This window comes from Salmo trutta, chromosome 37, assembly GCF_901001165.1.
Source record: "Salmo trutta chromosome 37, fSalTru1.1, whole genome shotgun sequence".
NCBI lineage: Eukaryota > Metazoa > Chordata > Actinopteri > Salmoniformes > Salmonidae > Salmo > Salmo trutta.
In genome coordinates this window covers 22,264,906-22,287,802 of record NC_042993.1, presented here as the reverse complement: position 1 = coordinate 22,287,802, position 22,897 = coordinate 22,264,906, and the positions used below count along the sequence as shown (strand labels likewise).

The 22,897-nt window shown below is 42.0% G+C and overlaps 2 protein-coding genes across 2 annotated transcripts; one reads left to right on the top strand and one right to left on the bottom strand.

Annotated features, from left to right (window-relative positions):
- Positions 1–243: 243 nt before the first annotated feature.
- On the bottom strand, positions 244–9,408 carry LOC115177188 (natural killer cells antigen CD94-like). The gene is made up of 7 exons (XM_029737747.1): positions 9,215–9,408; positions 3,579–3,659; positions 2,806–2,913; positions 2,576–2,719; positions 2,285–2,445; positions 756–883; positions 244–652 (listed from the first exon to the last, which is right to left on the bottom strand). Exons 1-7 carry the CDS (start codon positions 9,276–9,278, stop codon positions 514–516), a joined length of 825 nt encoding a protein of 274 aa, XP_029593607.1. The 5' UTR covers positions 9,279–9,408; the 3' UTR covers positions 244–513.
- A 2,605-nt stretch (positions 9,409–12,013) lies between these two features.
- On the top strand, positions 12,014–22,030 carry nes (nestin). Its single transcript, XM_029737128.1, has 4 exons — positions 12,014–12,978; positions 14,203–14,327; positions 15,936–16,009; positions 16,663–22,030. Exons 1-4 carry the CDS (start codon positions 12,163–12,165, stop codon positions 21,135–21,137), a joined length of 5,490 nt encoding a protein of 1,829 aa, XP_029592988.1. The 5' UTR covers positions 12,014–12,162; the 3' UTR covers positions 21,138–22,030.
- The last annotated feature ends 867 nt before the right edge of the window (positions 22,031–22,897 follow it).

The following is a 22,897-nucleotide window of genomic DNA, read 5'->3' as shown; positions in this document are numbered from 1 at the left end:
TCATATGCTAAGATGTTTCAAAATCGAAGGAAGAAAATCTTGGAAGACAAGTCTAGCTTTGCTTTGTAAACTGAATATTATATGATTTCTGATCTATGAAAGGCCAAAACAAATGTTATTTTAAAACACTACACTATACATACAGTTGATCTTTGATTGTGAACATAGAAACAACTGTATGAAACATAATACAATAACACAATATAAGAGCACTAATTCATTGTCATAATGAAATAATTGATATGAAAGACAATGTGCCTGATTTATATGAAAGCTTAAAACTAAACATTATTTTTTTAATTCACCAAAGCTACATTAAAACAGATCGTTGATTGTTAACATTTCAAAAACGTACAAAACAGACTGAATTGAGTGAATCTGAATTGACCCCAACAAGCAGATGCAGGGGTCCTTCAATTAGAAGAATAAAACTGAATTTAATTCTCAAAGGAAGATGCAATAATATATGAGCTCAGTATGTGAGAACACCTCTTAAGAGAGTGTTCCTGCAATTTAATCTGACCATATGAATGCTCTACTCTCACAGATCCAACGGTTCTGCATGTTACACGATACAGCATTCCAATTAGCCAATGGTGCATTCTTTGGGATAGTTAACACGCAATTCCCCCCAATTTGACTGTTCCAAAACCTGTGAAAAGAGAACACCACCATTAATGAAAATAAATTACTGAGTCAAATAATGATTAAACAATGCTTCTTTGATGTGTTTACACTGAATAATATGTCCTTACCCATCCATCAGATTCTGATGACTTCCATTAACCCAGAGCCATTTGTCGTCTTCAGCTTTGTGAGTCAAACCGATCCAATACCCATGATAGTCATCATAGTATTCTTTAGTGTGGTTATGAATGAATTCCTTAATGAGAAGTGAGTGAAACCACAAATTAAATGTTAGGGAAAAGGTACATTTTATAGTAATCCACATTTTCGGGAGGCAGTGTGTAAATGTTGGATCTCATGGATGTAATCAGGTCCAAATGAGAAATAACAAAGAGCACAACAGGAAGTAGCATTGTAATGGGCTTTGTCCTTTTGTCTTTTAGTTATGACTGCTTTACCCTGAGCTCATAGCTATCACACATTTTAATCTAGTTCCTATTTCACTTTTCATTCATTTTCATTGTTTGAATGACTTAAAGGTTGAGTGAATCTGTCCCTCTAAACCTGTGGTGGAAAAAGTACCCAATTGTCATACTTGAGTACAAGTGAAGATACCATTGATGCGTTTGGATTTCTGAACTTTAAATGTTATTAATCATTAGTTATACTAGATACCTGAGGGGTGCCATAGCCGAGGGGCTACAGCAGAGGTTAATGGTTATCTGTAGGGGGAAGGTATATGGTGGGTGCATTTAATCTTGGAATGTACTGAGTGTAGGGAAAGTGATCACATGTGCCAGGCATTGTTAAGGGGAGAGAGTCATGGATTAGTGATGAAGGGGGTCGAGGACAGGTCAGGTCACTTTAAGGGAGAAAGAAAAGTTAGTTTCCTGCCTAGCAATAAAGATACAATGTTTAGCAAGAAGGAGGAGACCACCCAAAGTGGGGTACAAATACCACCACTATTGTTAGCATGTTTTTGGCGATTCAGCTGTTCGATCCTTTGGGAAGAATAAACTTGGGTTAAGCTTTCACAGTGTCCGTCAAGTTCTTACTCTGGTAATTTCAACCTAACACCTTAATAGCAAATGACTCAAGTAAAAGTAAAAGTCATCCAGTAAAATTCTACTTGACTAAAAGTCTAAAAGTATTTGGTTTAAAATATACTTAAGTATCAAAAGTAAATGTATTTACTAAAATACACTTAAGTATCAAAAGTTAAAGTAAAAGTGTAAGTCATTTCAAATTCCTTATATTAAGCAAACCAGACAGTACCATTTTCTTGTTTTTTATTTTATTTACGGCTAGCCAAAGACACACTCCAACATTCAGACATAATTTACAAATGAAGCATGTGTGCTTAGTGAGTTCGCCGGATCAGAGGCAATGGGGATGACCAGGGATGTTCTGTTGATAAGTGTGTGAATTGGACCATTTTCCTGTCCTGCTAAATGTAAATGTAATGAGTACTTTTGGGTGTCAAGGAAAAGGTATGGAGTAAAAAGTATAATATTGTCTAAAGGAATGTAGTGAAGTAAATGTCAAAGTAAAGTAAAGTACAGATACCCCAAAAAACGACTTAAGTAGTACTTTAAAGTATTTTTACTTAAGTACTTTACACCACTGCTCTAAACTCTTGTTTGCACAAGTGTCCCACCTGTTCTGCTTGGCTGCCAATGACTGGCAAATCAGCATTCTCTTGTTTGCAATATTGTTGGCTTTCTGTCCAGGTCTTCCATTGAGCTTCAAGTTGCACAATCAGGTAACAACTAGATTGGAACAACATCCAGCCATCTTGACAAGAGTTACACACCCTCTCTACAACAATAAAACATTTACAGTATTAACGCTACAATATAAACAACATTTGTTTTGTTAATACTGTATATTCATTTTAAGTGTAATATCTAATAAGTAATGTATTTTAATGTACAAGAAAGGGGATTACCTCCTGTGCCAACTTTGTGTGAACAATATTTCTTGACAGGAAAGTCATCAAACTGAAATATTAACTGAAGATTCCATTTCAGTCTATCCCTCTCTCTTGACACATTTTCTTTCTCAACCTCTAAACGTCGGTTTGTAGTGCTGACTATGGAGAGAGATGGACATGTTTACTCTATGATGTCATCCTGCACCCCTCCAAAATCCATAATACTTTATGATCCACATACTCACAGTACACACAGAGGCCTATAATGGCTGAAACTAAGAGGGCACAAAGAAGCCCCAAACACACTGCCGCTCCTCGAAAGGGTTGAGAGTGGAGAGCAGACTTCTCGTCCACTAAGAATAGCAAGATAAGAGTCATGTTATTATAATCATACTGTTAGCATAAGAATATACATTTAATGGTAAGCGTTATTCCATCATCTGATGAAATCTAATAATTGAACAATAAAAGGTGGATAATTTGATTATGGCATACATTCAATCCGGACCACGGAAGATTTGCGCTATAGCGCGATTGAAATTTTAAAGACATTCGCGGAGACTGCATTCACAGTAAACGCTGCATATGTTGGGTCATTCAGAAATGACCTTAATATTTCTATTGCGCTATAGTCTCGTAAGTCCGGCAACAGCAGTGACTAAGGTTTGGTTTCAATGACAGAATCTTTCAGCAATTTCAATAAAGGAAAGACAGACAACTCTCCCAACAAATCACGAGGCAGGCATGTCAGAACATTGCGATTTGAAACAAATGACTAGCCACTTGCAAAAAATAACCTTTGTGATCTCCATCTTTCTAGCTACTATTTTGTATTTTATTCAAGTGTATAAGGTAGTAACATAGGCAGTGAAGTAGTTCCTCTATGCCAAACTGACGTTCTATTACGTACAGACAGACAGTGTAAGCCGGAACATTTGAAAATTGTAGGAGGCAACCCGGATCTCTAGAGAGACTAGTCATGCTATAACTCGGATCTAGCCCTATCTCTCAAACACACCTGCTGTGGCACAATTTCGTTGAGTGACTGCACTTCCCTTAGCCTTTACTTCAGCATATTCTGTTTCTTCCTCTTTTTTCTCTGTGGGGAATAGAAAGGAATACACATACATATTCATTAATATCAACCCATTTGTTAACCAATTTTTGAACCAATTTTTTTACATGCCACTATGAAAATCTTATGCCATTAGTAACTCTAACATGTAATCCATATAGCTTTATTTCTTTGTTGTTGATTGGAAGTATGTAAAAAAAAACAGACAATTACCCCTGTTCCTCAGCCCCAATATCTATATACCTCAGTCCACTTACCAACACACCTAAACCCAATTACCCACACACCCCAGCCCAGTTACCCCCATGCCCTAACCCTGACATACACATGTCAGTACCCTAATATTTATACAATCAGCTACCGATACACCCATATCCTAGCCTCATTTGCCCTATTTGTTAGTCATAGACCCCAGTTTCTTTGCCAAAACTCCTCATCCCTGTTGCTTTACTATCTCAGCCCTGTTACTCACTTTGCCTAGGCCTGTATTAACCCAAGTCACCAATAGTAACCTATATCCAGCCACTCACCTCTGACCTGTAATCACTTAATCATTTCTAATAATTTCATAGATAAACTCACAGTACAGTGGTATAACACTGGTAGGGGTAAAGTGACTATGAATAGACAATAAACAGCGAGCAGCAGCAGTGTAAAAACAAAGGGGGGGGGGGCAATGCAAATAGTCCGGGTGGCCATTTTATTAATTGTTCAGCAGTCTTATGGCTTGGAGGTAGAAGCTGATAAGAAGCCTTTTGGACCTAGACTTGGCGCTCCGGTACCGCTTGCTGTGCGGTAGCAGAGAGAACAGTCTATGACTTGGGTGGCTGGAATCTTTGACTTTTTTTGGGCTTTCCTCTGACACCGGCTAGTATATAGGTCCTGGATGGCAGGAAGCTTGGCACCAGTGATGCACTGGATCATACGCACTACACTCTGTAGTGCCTTACGGTGGGATGCCGAGCAGTTGCCATACAAGGCAGTGATGCAACTGGTCAGGATGCTCTCGATGGTGCAGCTGTATAACTTTTTGAGGATCTGGGGACCCATGGCAAATCTCTTCAGTCTCCTGAGGGGGAAAAGGCATTGTCATGCCCTCTTCATGACTTTCTTGGTGTGTTTGGACCATGATAGTTTGTTTGTGATGTCACGACTTCCGCCAAAGTCAGGTCCTCTCCTTGTTCGGGCGGCGCTCGGCAGTCGGCGTCTAGCCATCATCGATCCACTTGTCATTTTCCGTTTGTTTTGTTTTGTCTTGTTTTCCTTACACCTGGTTTCAATCCCCTCAATCACTTGTTGTGTATTTAACTCTCTGTTCCCCCCATGTCTTTGTGTGGGATTGTTTATTATTTTATGTATGTATTACACTGGTTGCGCTGGGTTATGTCAACCCGTATTGTATTTCGTGTTTGTTGTTGCCATGTGTTTTTGGTTCGCCTAAATAAAAGGCTCCGTTTGCTACCCGATATCTGCTCTCCTGCACCTGACTCCCGTACAGACATTTACGCATACCTGACACGTGATGTGAACACCAAGGAACTTGAAACTCTCGACTCGCTCCACTACAGCCCCATCGATGTGAATGGGGGTGTGTTCGGCCCTCCTTTTCCTGTAGTCCACTATCATCTCCTTTGTCTTTCTCACGTTGAGGGAGAGGTTGTTGTTCTTGCACTACACTTCCAGGACTCTGACCCCTGTCCTCTAGGGTGTCTCATTGTTGTCGGTGATCAGGCCTACCACCGTTGTGTCGTCAGCAAACTTAATGATGGTGTTGGAGTTGTGCTTGGCCATGCAGTCGTGGATGAACAGTGAGTCTTCGGAAAGCATGATCACACAGTCGTCCGGAACAGCTGGTGCTCTCGTGCATGCTTCAGTATTACTTGCCTCGAAGCGAGCATAAAAGGCATTTAGCCAGTCTGGTAGGCTCGTGTCACTGGGCAGCTTGTGGCTGGGTTTCCCTTTGTAGCCCGCAATAGTTTGCAAGCCCTGCCACATCAGACGAACATCAGAGTCTGATGACTCTAGCCTTTAGCTCGTTGCGGATGTTGCGTGGCTTCTGGTTGGGATATGTACGTACGGTCCCTGTGGGGATGACGTCGTCGATACACTCACTTATTGATGAAGCTGGAACACATTCCAGTCTGTGGTAGCAAAACAGTCCCGTAGCATCCATGTCATCTGACCACTTCCGTATTGAGCGAGTCACTGGTACTTCCTGCTTTAGTTTTTGCTTGTAACCAGGAATTTGGAGGATGGAATTATGGTCAGATTTTCCAAATGGAGGGCGAGGGAGAGCTTTGCACACATCTCTGTTTGTGGAGTAAAGGTGGTCTAGAGTTTTTTCCTCTGGTTGCACATATGACATGCTGGTAGAAATGAGGTAAAACGGATATAAGTTTGCCTGCGTTAATGTCCATGGCTACTAGGAGCGACAATTCTGGATGAGCATTTTCTTATTTGCTTACAGCCTTTTACAGCTCGTTGAGTGCGCTCTTAGTGCCAGCATCGGTTTGTGGTGGTAAATAAACAGCTACAAAAAATGTAGATGAAAACTCTCTTGGTAGATAGTTTATCATGAGGTACTCATGAGCTACTCTCTATTAGACATCGCTGTCATGCCCTGACCTTAGAGATCCTTATTATTCTCTATGTTTGGTTAGGTCAGGGGGTGACTCGGGTGGGAAAGTCTATGTTTTCTATTTCTTTGTTTTCGGCCGAGTGTGGTTCCCAATCAGAGGCAGCTGTCTAGCGTTGTCTCTGATTGGGGATCATATATAAGTAGTCATTTTCCTTTTGGGTTTTGTGGGATCTTGTTTTCTGTTTAGTGTCCGTGCCTGACAGAACTGTGTGCTTTCGTTTTCGCCTTTTGGTATTTTGTTTAACCTGTCTGGGCTAGGGGGCAATATTTTCACGGCCGGATGAAAAACGTACCCAATTTAAACAGGTTACTACTCTGGCCCAGAAACTAGAATATGCATATTATTAGTATTATTAGATTTGGATAGAAAACACTCTGTAGTTTCTAAAACTGTTTGAATGGTGTCTGTGAGTATAACAGAACTCATATGGCAGGCAAAAACCTGAGAAAAAGTCAACCAGGAAGTGGAGGATCTGAGAATTGTAGTTCTTCTTTCTAGTCCCTTTCGAAACTACAGTATCCGTGGGGTTATGTTGCACTTCCTAAGGCTTCCATTGGCTGTCTAAAGCCTTCAGAAAGTGGTTTGAGCATTCTCCTGTCACTGGGCAGATGATAGGAGCTCAGTTTCTGAGTGGACTGCCTGGCAACAAAGGGATTGGATATGCGTGGTCACGCGAGCACGCTGTTCCTTCTTTTTCTCCTTGAATGAATACGCTATTGTCCAGTTTGAATATTATCACAATTTTACGTTAAAAATACCATAAAGATTGATTTTAAACAGCGTTTGACATGCTTCTAAGTACGGTAATGGAACATTTGGACTTTTCATCTCTGGTTCCGCGCTCGCGCGTTATGCCTTTGGATAAGTGATCTGTACGCACGAACAAAACAGAGGTATTTGGACATAAATATGGATTATTTCGAACAAAAACAACATTTCTTGTGGAAGTAGCAGTCCTGGGAGTGCATTCTGACGAAGATCAGCAAAGGTAAGAGAATATTTCTAATACTAATTTTGAGTTAAGGTTGCCCCGAACTTGGCGGGTGTCTGTATATCTCTCTGTGATGGCTGAGCTATGTACTCAGAATATTGAAAAATGTGCTTTCTCAGTAAAGCTATTTTAAAATCTGACACAGCGGTTGCATCCAGGGGTAGTCTATCTATAATTCTTTATATAATTGTTATATATTTTGTCAACGTTTATGATGAGTATTTTTGTAAATTGATGTGCACATTCACCGGACGTTTTGGTGGGAATACATTTTCTGAACATCACGCGCCAATGTAATATGCTGTTTTTGGATATAAATATGAACTTTATCGAACAAAACATACATGTATTGTGTAACATAATGTCCTAGGAGTGTCATCTGATGAAGATCATCAAAGGTTAGTGCTTCATTTAGCTGTGTTTTGGGTTTTATTGACACATGTCCTTGCTCGGAAAATGGCTGTGTGATTATTTTTGTCTATGTACTCTCCTAACATAATCTAAAGTTTTGCTTTCTCTGTAAAGCTTTTTTGAAATCGGACAATGGGGTTACATCAAGGAGAAGTGTATCTTTAAAATGGTGTAAAATAGTTGTATGTTTGAGAAAGTTGAATTATGACATTTTGTTGTTTTTGAATTTGCCGCCCTGATATTTCACTGGCTGTGTCCCGCAGGTGGGACGCTAGCGTCCCACGTAGCCCATAGAAGTGAAGTGTTTTGTGAAGAAAAGTAATCATGAACACTTTCCACGCTGCGCGTTGGTCTACTCTTCCTACCACCAACGAGAGCCGTTACAATCGCGCACTAGCTGTTATTGACAAATAGACACACACCCTCACCCCCACCCCTCATCTTCCCAGACATAGCTGTTCTGTCCTGCCAATGCACAGAAAACCCAGCCAACTGTATATTATCTGTGTCGTCGTTCAGCCACGACCCGGTGAAACATGAGATATTACAGTTTTTAATGTCCTGTTGGTAGGATAGTCTTGAACTGGGCTCTTCCAGTTTATTCTCCAGTGTTTGAACGTTGACCGATAGAACGGATGGTAGAGGCCGGTTACCCACTCGCAGACGAATTCTCACAAGGCACCCTGATCCGCACCCCCTGTAATTCCTTATTTCCTTCATGCGAATGACTGGGATTTGGGCCTTGTCCGGGAGCAACATTATATCCTTTGCATCAGACTCATTAAAGAAAAAATCTTCATCCAGTTCGAGGTGAGTAATCTTTGTTCTGATATCCGGAAGCTCTTTCGGTCATAAGAGACGATAGCATCAACATTAGGTACAAAATAAATTACAAACGATGCGAAAAAACACACAAAATAGCACAATTGGTTAAGTACCCGGAAAACATCAGCCATCCCCACTGGCATCATTCTTCCATTCCATTCCAGATCTACATGGATCTCAGCCCAAATACCAATACGAAGAAATATCATTGTGCAAGAGACAGTAAACAACCCTGTTGACATTAAATATTTGTTCAGTTATTACACTAATTCAGTTTATACAGTGCATTCTGAAAGTTTTCAGACCCCTTGACTTTAACCACGTTTTGTTACTTTACAGCCTTAATCTAAAATGGATTAAATCGTTTTTTTCCTCATCAATCTACACACAAACATTTTTTTTCCGGCTATTGTGACCCATGGAATTAAATGGGTTAAGAATGTCATTTTTACTTGATTTAATCAAAGATATTTGATTAACACATAATGTCAGAGTAGATTTGCAATCAAAGACAAAAAAACATGAACATGATTCAACATAAATAGCTGCCATATCTGGCTCACTTTCTTTAAGCAGCCTTCAATTTGAATATTCACAAAAAATTGTGGTTGTTATAGTCTTCAGTCTAGAAGGGACGTTTTTGTAAACTGATAGAAATGAACTAAAAGACAGTGACCTTGATGAAGAGATGAGAAAGAAAGGCCAAGACCCACCTTTCGGCGAAGAAACGATGGGATTCTTGAAAACCACGGTAGAATAATGCAGCTCTTCTGCCATCCTTTAGACTTGTCGTCAACAGTGTGTACAGACAAACCTTACCCAGTGTTGAACTATATGAGATGGTGGTCCCTGTTTTTTATATCCCTATTAGGACCTGTGTTAGTACTTCTGCTTTGACTCTGGTTCGCATTACTCATGTCAAAGAACAGTTTCACTGTTCCATCTGACTGAGAAGAGGAAGTCATGTTGACGTGCCATGGGGGTACTGTCATGATGGTACTAAATGACACTGCAGTACTCAATATGGAAATCTGTATGGAAACCCATAGGCCTACAACTTTGAATGGAAAACAGAAATAGTTTAGTACAGAAATAGAAATCGGAGTGTCTCTCATTCTCTGCTCACTTATTTTAGTGTGAGGATACCTTTGAAGACTTGCCATACCCTCTTGTCAGTGGTTGATTGAGAAGTTGGCCAATCCTTTGACTGGTTTACAAGTTAAATTTAATACACTGATTTGATAAGACTTCAGAAAATGTTGTAATGCGTTTCTCATTTCACTGTAATTCATTTCCCATATGTCTGCAATAGATCTTCACGAGGTTGAAGTGGAGTTGTTACCATATACAGTGAGGGGAAAAAGTATTTGATCCCCTGCTGATTTTGTACGTTTGCCCACTGACAAAGAAATGATCAGTCTATAATTTTAATGGTAGGTTTATTTGAACAGTGAGAGACAGAATAACAACAAAAAAATCCAGAAAAACGCATGTCAAAAATGTTATAAATTGATTTGCATTTTAATGAGGGAAATCAGTATTTGACCCCTCTGCAAAACATGACTTAGTACTTGGTGGCAGAACCCTTGTTGGCAATCACAGAGGTCAGACGTTTCTTGTAGTTGGCCACCAGGTTTGCACACATCTCAGGAGGGATTTTGTCCCACTCCTCTTTGCAGATCAAGTCATTAAGGTTTCGAGGCTGACGTTTGGCAACTCGAACCTTCAGCTCCCTCCACAGATTTTCTATGGGATTAAGGTCTGGAGACTGGCTAGGCCACTCCAGGACCTTAATGTGCTTCTTCTTGAGCCACTCCTTTGTTGCTCTGGCTGTGTGTTTTGGGTCATTGTCATGCTGGAATACCCATCCACGACCCATTTTCAATGCCCTGGCTGAGGGAAGGAGGTTCTCACCCAAGATTTGACGGTACATGGCCCTGTCCATCGTCCCTTTGATGCGGTGAAGTTGTCCTGTCCCCTTAGCAGAAAAACACCCCCAAAGCATAATGTTTCCACCTACATGTTTGACGGTGGGGATGATGTTCTTGGGGTCATAGGCAGCATTCCTCCTCCTCCAAACACGGCGAGTTCAGTTGATGCCAAAGAGCTCCATTTTGGTCTCATCTGACCACAACACTTTCACCCAGTTATCCTCTGAATCATTCAGATGTTCATTGGCAAACTTCAGACGGGCATGTATATGTGCTTTCTTGAGCAGGGGGACCTTGCAGGCGCTGCAGGATTTCAGTCCTTCACGGCGTAGTGTTACCAATTGTTTTCTTGGTGACTATGGTCCCAGCTGCCTTGAGATCATTTACAAGATCCTCCCGTGTAGTTCTGGGCTGATTCCTCACCGTTCTCATGATCATTGCAACTCCACGAGGTGAGATCTTGCATGGAGCCCCAGGCCGAGGGAGATTGATAGTTCTTTTGTGTTTCTTCCATTTGCGAATAATCTCACCAACTGTTGTCACCTTCTCACCAAGCTGCTTGGCGATGGTCTTGTAGCCCATTCCAGCCTTGTGTAGGTCTACAATCTTGTCCCTTACATCCTTGGAGAGCTCTTTGGTCTTGGCCATGGTGGAGAGTTTGGAATCTGATTGATTGATTGATTGTTTCTGTGGACAGGTGTCTTTTTTACAGGTAACAAGCTGCGGTTAGGAGCACTCCCTTTAAGAGTGTACTTATTTCCTTATTTACTTATTTCCCTCATTAAAATGCAAATCAATTTATAACATTTTTGACATGCGTTTTTCTGGATTTTGTTGTTGTTATTCTGTCTCTCACTGTTCAAATAAACCTACCATTAACATTATAGACTGATCATTTCTTTGTCAGTGGGCAAACGTACAAAATCAGCAGGGGATCAAATACTTTTTCCCTCACTGTAGACGTGGGGCTGCTGCAATGTTGAAATACTGTCACCAGATGGTAGTAGAAAGGCCAAAAGTGGTCTGAATAGTAGCTACATCACTTTTTTAATCATGATGGCAGTCTATCCTTTATTAAGTCAATCAATTATCTAATTAGATTGATTTAGCCTATAATTTCTAAATCTACATCACATGTGTGACAATCAGAGTTGTCTTAGTACAAATATAAATGTTTCCTCTAGTCTCCCTGTCAAGTCTATTCATCATAGAGTATTGTATTCATGCTATTGCATTTAGCCTTACATATTACATTCAGTAGTCTCACAATTACGCACAATATGTGTGTATCAGAAAAAAAACTGGTGAAAGAAATACATGATTTCATAAAAATAACTGAATATGTACTTGTAGAGAGATAACAGATATCATTCAATCAAAATGTGAATTTCTCTCAGTGAATAAGAAGCAGAAAACACTCCAGCAGTGCTAGAGTTAACCCCTAAATGACATCACTGCTCACTCCCACCTCCCTCTCTTCCCTCCTCTCCATCCCTCCTCCCCTTTCTTCCCCTCTGCCCTACCCTTGCATTAATTCCAGTATGAAAGGAGAGTATCTCACCAGTGCTCACACTACAGGAGGCAAGCAGCCTCATAGCACATTCTGACCCTCACACACAGGCTTGGAGAGAGACCGAATCAGCACCTCACACACATTGAAATAAACTGCTCACTCCAGAGTGAGGCCCTCTTTACTCAACCAGCATCACTATCTGTCCTCTCGCTCTGACATGGAGCTCCACAGCCTCCGACACCACCACAGCCACCGGACCGACGACAAGCTCCAGATGCTGAACCTCAACAAGCGCCTGGAGACCTACCTGGGCCGAGTGAGGCTGCTGGAGGAGGAGAACAAGCTACTAAGCCAGGAGCTCCAGGCCATGAGGGGCAGTTGCCAGGGGGGGCGGATGGGCCTGGAAGACAAGCTGAGCCTGGCCAGGCAGGAGGTGATGGAAGCCTGGAGGGAGAAGGACCGGGTGGAGCTGGAGCTAGGGAGCCTGGGTGAGGAGCTCCAAGTCCTGGGGCAGCAGAGACAGTGGGAGGCGGACGCTCATGGGGAGGTGAAGAAGAAGCTGGCAGACAGCAGGAAGGAGATGGAGGAGGAGAAGAGGGCTCAGATCTGGTTAAGAGAGAAGGTGAGCCAGCTAGAGAAACAAATCCAGTTCCAGATACAAATCCACGAGGAAGATGTTGCCGGCTTCCAGGCTACATTAATCCATGTCAGACCTGCACTGCCACCCCCTCCACCCCAAACGGGAACCCAGCTGCCCAGCCTCCAGGACCTGGGTGAGGAGTACTCCCAGATGGCTGTCAGGGTGTGGCATGAGGCGGCCATGGTGTTTCAGGGCCAGTTGGACAGCCTGGGCGAGTCTCTAAACCAGGCCAGAACCCGGTTGGCCCAGGTGGGCCAGGAGAAAATTGAGAGCCAGCTGAAACTTAAGGCCCTGGAGAATGAGCTGCAATCAGTCCAGGATAGAAGGCAGCATCTGGAGAGGAGTGTGGCCAAACAGAGAGACAGGCAGAGGCAAGAAATACAAAACCTGCAGGTAAGAACAGTTAAAGTAGCCGACCTTGGTCTTTGGTGTGGGCATATTTATGGGTGTGGGTTTATTCATGTCAATATCTCATAGGTAACTTTGTTATAACAGTGTCATTTCCCAATGCAATCATATAACAGTACCAATTAGACTATTTAGAACTCCTGTTCACCTGAACTGAGACTGAAGCCATAAAAGTGAGATTCCTAACCATACTATTAAATTCCATATTGAGTGACACTTGAATAATCATACATTCTTTAAAACGTCTTGTGTGTGTTGTCTGAATGTGACTGCTGTGTGGGATTTAGAACCTTCAAATGACTTCAGTCCAAAGACAATTGACAATGTGCTTGTTGTGTATCTTGCTAGTTAATCGAGACAGCTAAAGCTGCTTCCAGTTGAGCAAACCAGAGCAAAACAAAACGTTTGAAATGTCAGTCATAGCAGAACGTTTTTCAAATGGACATGGCCCAATATAAAAACGTGGAAAATATGGTAATTTTATGAAAACGCACAGTGTTTTTGTCCAAATGAGTCTGATGATATCTATGACGAAGAAACACACCAACGCAGTATCTCTGAGAAGGCTTATATTGTGCTGAAATGTTTGGACAGAAACAGCATGTTGGACTCTGTCACACCCTGACCTTAGAGAGCCTTTTTATTTCTCTATTTGGTTAGGTCAGGGTGTGATTTGGGTGGGCATTCTAGTTTTTCTATTTCTTGTTTGCCAGGTATGGTTCCCAATCAGAGGCAGCTGTCTATCATTGTCTCTGATTGGGGATCATACTTAGGCAGCCTTTTTCCCACCTTAGTTTGTGGGATCTTGTTTTTGCACCGTTGCTTTACAGCCCTACAGAACTGTGCATTTTTTTTTGTTTGTATTTGTTGTTTTTTCGGTGTCATCTAATAAAGTAAGATGTATGCCTACCACGCTGCACCTTGGTCCGATCCTTCCATCGACGAGCGTAACAGACTCTGCATAGGCTGGGGCTCAGGGAATTAGTTCCAGGTCATAATTTGTCTAGAAAGGTCAAAAGTCCACACTGAGGCCCAACCATAAGATGCAGGTAACACAACATTGAACATTCTATGCTCTATGCTGGGCATAAGCTCTTGCCATGGGACCAGGAAATAGAATTCAGTGCCTTCAATACCTGTTCATGTGCTATGGTTGGATGACATCAATGCCATTTCTAATCAATTATCTTCCCTTTTCCTGTTCCCCAGGCCCATCTGGAGGTGTTGGAGATGGAGAAGGGGGCGCTGGGAAATCAGATTGACTCTCTCCTGACAGAAAGTAGGGGTCTGGTGCAGCTGAAGATGTCTCTAGGCATGGAGGTGGCCACATACAGGTACGGTACATGTCACAGTACCTATATCAGATGCTACAGTACCTCCCTCATCATACCTTTAGCCCTAAACTATAGACATTTTGGGCCAAATGCTAAAGGGTAACTAGTAAATCATGCATTAATGTCAATTGGAGCTTTGCTTGAAAATATTAGTTATATACAAGGATCTCAAGTTGGACTTCAGTCTTAACTTGTTTTCCTTATCTGTTTTTCTTCACAACCACTGATCTGATAGACCATGACAGGTGAAAGTATTATTATGGCCATCCATCCAATTATTTTACTCATCAGCTGTAGAGGGAAAGGAGACGAGGGGAGGAAGCCATGAAAGACCATTGGCCCACAGCCAAAGGTGATCAGAGGTAGTGTCATTTTTTATGTAAGAGAGGTGTGGGAAGGTTTAAATAAAAGCGTCACCTCAAGTTGGTTTGAACATACTCTGATGAAGGCGGCAACAGCTGAAAAAGCGACACCGGGCCCATGTATGTTTGATGTCTGCAAAAAAGACTGTCGATCAGAATATGAAAATTGAGGCAAACGTCCCACTCATCCCAGCTTCACTAATATCTTCCCCTTCTTTTCCAAGTTATTTTCCAAACATGTTCTTTTTCCTTTATTTACCTTTCTACCTTTCTATTTGTGAGAAAGCCGTCATTATTAGCCCCATGTCCATTCTGATTTAGACGTCTAGTTTATCTCATTCAAAGATGGCTTTTCACCCCTCCCCCTGTGAGAATGTGGAACAATATGTAGATGCCCAAGGCCTGTTGTCCAATAGGGCTCAGCCGTCTGGCCTAAAGATCATCCCCTTGAAAAGGCCAGTCTCGGCTGTCTTGAGCAGGGTAACTTTATATGGGCCTCTATAGTGGCGTGTTTCTCTTTCCCCTGGTCTCTTCCCCCTCCATAGTGACCCCAAGGTATCAGCAGGGAATAACCAACATATGAACTATGGGTGTCTAGAGTAACAGAAATAAGAGTCAGGGGGAGAAGCAGAGAGCAAGTCTCAAAGAGATTTACTAAATGCATCAAATTCATATTTTCTGCATCTACACAGTACATCCCTACCCGCAATACAACACATTGAGCAACACTTGGAATGTAATTCTGGGATCATATTGGGATATTCATGTGCACTAGTTTAAAAGTATTGTTTCATTAGAGATGCTGGTTTGAATGTGTGTTGGAATGGGCATGGTTCACAATTGTGAATACAACTGGTATTAGTTCTGCTTGGGCTAATCAGAATGTCAGGGCGTGCATGCCTGTATTTTAGGCTGCGAGTATGTGAGAGGGGGAATTGATGGTAGTGGTGTGCACTGCAGATGGCTCGTCAATGACAATGTCGTCCCCACATTTCCATAACAACAGATCTCATGTTGGCAACAAAAGCCCTCCCACTTCACTCCTCTGACCCCACCCTACGACACTTATTTCAGAAAATCCCCTAGTATGGCCAAACTAAAATGATCTTGGTTATTCGTCACATTAGTATTCAAGCTGCTTCTAACCAGGACATAAGATTTTCTAGATAGTGATGCAAAACATATTACATCACTTTCCCTTCATGAATCCTTCTCTCATTTGTCTATGTCTGTTATTTTCCTTCAGAGCTTTACTGGACAATGAAAGTCTGATGGGGGATTTCTCTTCAACAAATCAGCTAAGGAGTACCTACACATCTGGTAAATGATCACTTCATGCAGAAACCAACCAGCTATATAAGTGACTGTGTTGTAATACATGATATTGATAGGCGTCAAAGCCATCACCTCCATGACATGTATTCCTGTTACTGTATAATTTTACTCAAAACCAAGAGGCATCTATCTTATCCTTAAGGTAGGCGAGTCCTGACTCTATTGTACTGTATATAATCACATTAGACCAAAAAGACTGGGGGATGGTGCGGGTTGGTTAGGGGGCTGAGCTAGGCGCTTTGTGCTCTGAAACACAAGCTACCTAAGAGGGCCCCCAAAGGTCATTGAGCCATATGGCTTTGCATTCCGGTAACTCAGACTGGAGGGGAAGGAAGTCATGATCGATATCTTTCCATTACTGTCTAACCTCAGGAGAACATGTCTCCTAATATTGCCTTTGGGATGGAATTTCGAGATCTGTCAACCTAAGATAAAACTGAAGACATTTTGGAATAGGCAGAGATTTGCAAACAAAAAGCAATCAAAGCATTGGTGAATGTTTCCTGGTACTGTCAAGATTATTGTCAGTGTCATTTCAACTTTATTGATGTCTATCTACGATAGTCCCTGGCCTGTGGCCTACCCATTACCATTATGCATGGTCTACCTATTCAATAATCTTCCTATGTCATTCACAGATGGAGTGCCCAGCTCTCGAGGGGTTAAGCAAAGCTTCCAGACACAGCTGGCTACCAGTCACATGATCAGTCCCATCTCTACCATCCATAGAGCAAGCCCACGATCCAATGTAACAATGATGTCCGCATCACCAATATGGACTCAAAACCGGGTAACCCTGAACGAAACACCTGAGAGTTGTCGAAAGACAGAGGAAGAGCATGTTGACTTTGACTTAGGGTCCAACCGGCAGGTAAGTTGGTCAACGCCTTACCCCAGAGTACCACAGAATGGAATTTCAGTCGACCACTTCAGACCCCAGGATGTCCATGAAGAAGTCAACTATGCTGAGCCTCTCTCACCTCCCACTGAAGAGGCAGGAGCTGATGTTGTATCTTGGCTTGGATCTGACCATAAGGAACAATCCATGTGGGATTTAGAAAAGGAGGAAGAGGATCAGAACATAGTCAGAACCTGGGTTGCTGAAGACAAACAGGTTCTGGAATCTGCCATGAGTCACCAGGTTGAGACCAGCTTCAGTATGCCAACTGTGTTCAGCACTGATGCTCAAGAGCTCTACAGCCCTTCAGTGAGCTATGAGAGAGCAGGTTCAGTGACAGGGGCACATTCTGCTTTCTCAGCGAATGATGATAATGATGTACCTTTTGAAATGTCTTCTGAAAAAGAGGAACCTCTACTAGATCTGCCTTACGGTCCCATGAATGCATCGGAGGAAAGAGATCTTGAAACAGCAAGGAAAGATGCTGAATGGGTGGGAAATGAAGGCTTGGAGTCTGAAACTAAATCAGTGCTAGAACATGCATTTGAGACCTTCACAAGCAGTCAAGCTTTCGAGTATGGAGCGGGGAAAAGTTACAACAAGCCAATAGAGTTCAACCAAGAGGACAATACGTCATATGCATCTATTCAAGCCTCCCACGGTCCAGAAGATGCATTTCACCATGTTAAAAGAGTGGAGGAAGATGTCATTAATCTCACAAAAGAGGATGATGAAAATGATATGTCTAACAAAGATGACGAGCAATTGGAAGATGAATTGCGCCCCTATGGGTATGGTAAGGATGATTGTGAAAGATTGGCAGGGTTCAAAATGGAAAATTGTGTGACAGAAAGAATCGATAAGTTCAACCGAGAGGCGATTATCTCATATGAATCTGCTCAAGCTTCTCACTGGTCAGAAGAGGTATTTCACCATGTTGAAAGACTGGAGGAAGGTGATATACATTTCACAAAAGGGGATGATGAACATGATATGTCTAATAAATGTGAGGAACAATATGCATTGCACCCCAATGGGGATGTAAATGATGAATGGGATAGAGTGGGAGGATACAATGAAGAGAATGGAATTAGAGAAAGAATGGATGATTGGAAAGAAGGAAAGGATCATATGAAAGAGGAAGAGATGTGGAATAACAGAGAAACCCAACCCAATCGGTCTGATCAAGAGCATATACCTTCAAATGTAGAGAAACTGAATCAATTCGAGCAAGAGCATATACCTTTAGGCAGAGAGAAACTGAATATATCCGACAATGACAAAGAGGATCAGGATGAGGAAAACTACTGTCAAAATACTTCTGTTTCATGGAGGGCTGAGCTAGAAGGTGACAGCTACGCTCAGGACAACACACTGGCCGACACACACCCCCTGATCCGTTACAAGAGTGACGAGACGGATGCCAACACTCAGGCTTCACACATGGGCGAAAGTGACTCCAGTGATGGTGAAGAGGACAGGGAGGTTTGCCAGACAGGAACAGGCACCTGGGGCGAAGGCAAGTCCAAACAGTTTGACACCATGGAGGATCTGTATGAAGAGTCAGAAGGGGATGTCATAGATCAGGAAAGTAACATGGGCTCCACTCACCAAGAGGACATGGATGCTAGCCAAACAAAGGAGCATGCTACACAGGAGAATGATGACGAGAATGCTGTAGATCAGTTGATTCAGAAGACAGAAGAGGAGCAATCCTATGAGGAACTTACAGAACCTGGAGAGTACTCCATGATGTGCTCTGATGAGGACTATAATGAAGAAAGAATTGATAGATTGGTGGAGCAAGAGTTAGAGAATTTATCTATATCCAGTTACAGTGAACACTTTAATGGGCAGATGATTGAGAGCGAGTCAGTACTGAGTCTTCAAATTGAGTCTCACACTGAACTTTCCCAGACACAAGACATATTATACAGTGAGGAGGTAGATCAGATACACTCAGTGAGACTGAATCAATCTGAGCAAGAGCATACGACGTCAGGCGGCGAGAAACTGAATCAACCCAAGCAAGATTATATAAATTCAGGCAGAGAGAAACTAAATCAATCTGAACAAGAGTATATACCCTCAGACGGAGAGAAACTGAATCAATCCGAGCCAGAGTATATAACTTCAGGAGGAGAGAAAATGTATCAATCCGAGCAAGACCATATACCCTCAGACGAAGAGAAACTGAATCAATCCAAGCAAGAGAATATACCTTTAAGCGGAGAGAAACTGAATCAATCTGAACAAGAGTATTTACCCTCAGATGGAGAGAAAATGAATCAATCCGAGCCAGAGTACACAACTTCAGGTGGAGAGAAACCGAATCTGTATGCGCAAGAACATATACCTTCAGACGGAGAGAAAATGAATCAATCCGAGCCAGAGTATATACCCTCAGGCAGAGAGAAACTGAATCAATCTGAGCAAGTGCATATACCTTCAAACGGAAAGATACTGAATCCGTCTGAACAAGAGTATATACCCTCAGGCGGAGAGAAACTGAATCTATATGAGCAAGAACATATACCCTCAGACGGAGAGAAACTGAATCTATATGAGCAAGATAATATACCTTTAAGTGGAGAAAAACTAAATAAATCTGAACAAGAGTATATACCCTCAGACGGAGAGAAACTGAATCAATCCGAGCCAGAGTATATAACTTCAGGCGGAGAGAATTTAAATCAATCTGAGCAAGAGCATATACCTTCAAACGGAGAGAAACTGAATCAATCCCAGCAAGAGCATATACCTTTAGGCAGAGAGAAACTGAATCAATCTGAGCCAGAGTATATACCCTCAGGCAGAGAGAACATGAATCAATCTGAGCAAGAACATATACCCTCAGATGGAGAGAAACTGAATCACACTGAGCAAGAGAATATACCCTTAGGTGGAGAGAAACTCAATCAATCCGAGCAAGAGAATATACCTTTAGGTGGAGAGAAACTGAATCAATCTGAACAAGAGTATATAACTTCAGGCGGAGAGAAACCGAATTTATATGCACAAGAAAATATACCCTCAGACGGAGAGGAAATGAATCAATCCGAGCAAGAGAATATACCTTCAGACAGAGAGAAACTGAATCAATCTGAAGATCAGTACATTCCTTCAGGTGGAGAGAAACTGAATCAGTATGAGCAAGAGCATATACCTTTAGGTGGAGAGAAACTGAATCAGTCTGAGCAAGAACATATACCCTCAGACAACGAGAAAATGAATCAATCTGAGCCAGAGTATATACCCTCAGGTGAAGAGAAACTGAATCAATCTGAGCAAGACCATATACCCTCAGACGACGAGAAAATGAATCCATCTGATCCAGAGTATATACCTTCAGGTGGAGAGGAACTGAATCAATCTGAGCCAGAGCATATACCCTCAGGTGGAGAGAAACTGAATCAATCTGAGCCAGAGTGGATTTCCTCAGAGGTTATGTATTCAATGCACTCTAGGATCCGAACGACACCTGAACACACATCTCTTAGAGAAAGTTCAGTAGAAATATCCAAAGCAGAATATTTGGCTCAAGGTAAAGTCTTCAGTGGGGAACTGAGAACTGAAGCTGTACCAGACCAACTAGAAGGAGAGGATGACCAGAACCTTTCTATGCTGACTCATGCAGACTTTACTGAAAGCCATTCTATCCACAGCAGTTTAAACAGCAGGCCTGAGAGTCAAACCAACATGAACAACTCGGATATAGAAGAGTCCAACAGCACAGATGACGAGTCTCCAAATGCAAGCCAGTATTTGCAACCTGTCAACGACGCAAATCTAACTGCAGATTTGTTAGATGTGGCGGTCTCTCACTATGAGGATTGCAATGCTCTTATAGAACATTCTGCAGAGGTCACTAGCTATCAGGCAAGTCATGAATGTCTTCAGACAGACAAATGGGAAGTCTTCGAAAGTCCAAACAAACACCTGGAATCTGGAGATCCTTTTACAGGTCACAAGAGAGACTCAGAGAGATCATCCAAAACTGACAGCAAAGGCCGGGACCTCCACAGCTTCCTCAGCTCTGGTGTACACAGCAACTTCTGGGGTTCCAATCTGGAGACAGGAGCCCCCTATCAACCGGATGAGCCATATGACCATGTGACCGAGCTACCCAACCAGAACCTAGCCTTGGCTGATAACCTATCCTGGGTGGATTTGGAATCCACAGGCGGCCAATTGGAACACAAAGATGGACAGTGACACACCTAAAGCTTCCACCCTTGAAGAAGAGGACAAACAGATGCCCTCACAGGTGAAGCAGCTGGTGGCGATGTGGTAGGGGGTGTGAATGTTACTTCTGAAGGTTCTGAAGATGAGGAAGACTCCTGGTCATCTGGGGAAGAATAGGAACAATTTCAGCATGGTTTCTATAAGGAGTAAAGTAGAAGTAACAAGTGTTATTGAGAGTGTAATAATATTTACACTTTACAGGCTTTGAATTTGAGCATTGATTCACATTGATCCTTACAGTGAAAAGTAAATGAAATGAATGTACTATGTCACAGAATGTCATGACAATTCAGTGCTCTCTGGGATCCTTGGGATGTTCCAACCCTAAACCCTAACCTCTACCCTTACCTTAACCCTAACTATAACTATAACCAGAACCCTTACCTACACCATTTAAAATGTCAACTTCAATGGGGTAGGGACGTCCCAAGGATGCGAGATTGCATGGACCGTCAAATATTTATGCTGCTTTCAAAAACCAAAGTTGTGCCATGGTGCACACCCTGCTGACACTAACCACCAGTGTACCTACTCCATTTCAAGACATTGAGGGCCATTTTTGTACGTTTTACAAATTTGTTTGATTAGCCATTTTTCTATAGATTTTTTATTAGCCCATCCACAAACACTACAAGCAGCAGTGCATGGTTTGAAATCCTAGAAGAAAAGCTTGCCTTCATTTTAATAAAGCATTTCACAATACAGTGTCACAAATATAACTAACAGACAATAAAACAACATGGTGCCATATTAGCTATGCTTTGTTTACGATTACGGCAAAAAACACGTTGTTTTTTTGGCTAGTGTTCTCTGTAGAAATGCGCAAAAAACGTACAAGGAAAAATAAAACTAATTGACAAATATGTTTATAATTGTATATTTGCTTAAGAACTTTTTATGACTTATTTCATGATGCAATTTTGATATACTCTACATTGAAATATTTACATTTTATAAATAAAGCTTTTGTAAAATTAAGGGAGAAAAACATTGAAATATAAACAAATAAACACACTCTGGTCCATTTAAAAAAAAAAATCAGTTAAGCCAGTTAGGAACTGTCAGATATTTTACAATGACGGTCTACTATCCAGCAGTCTCTTTTGATAGAGGAAGACTAGCGCACAACGGGTTCCGAGAATAAATATCCAGTGTCTGTTGAAATCTGGACAAAGCTCTTTAAAGACAGAGGAAAGCATACCCTTAGACTAGGCCAAGAAAACAGCTGGCTTCTCCCTCAACATCTATCTGTTTCCTCTGTGTATTACATTAAAGTGAGTGAGACCCAGGGGCGGTGTGGGAGGGGAGATTTGGCCCCATCCCAGCTTTACTGACCTCAAAGCAGGCTAGCTAACAAAGCTGCACTGGGCCCTCCATAACAAACAACCATCCCATGGGAAGACCGAGGGAAAAAATAGGCAACAAGGAACAATGGATGACCTCCCCTCACCTCCTCCTCTTCCCGCCTCACGGCCTTCTTTCCCCCTTTTTTGTCATTCATTAGTCAGTTTTCAGAACAATGGTGTCTATTTTAGCTGCCGGTTGCCTGCTCACTGCCCAAATCTGTGCAATGACTGATTGAATAAAGGGGGGAAACCACAGCCATTCACAGAGAGAAAGGGCTGGGTGCTGGAATGGCATTACGGCAGCTGTCTGGCATGCTCTTATTCTCTAACGTCTATGGCTCCTACTCAGCCTTGTAACTAGCTATGACAACACAACATTATCTA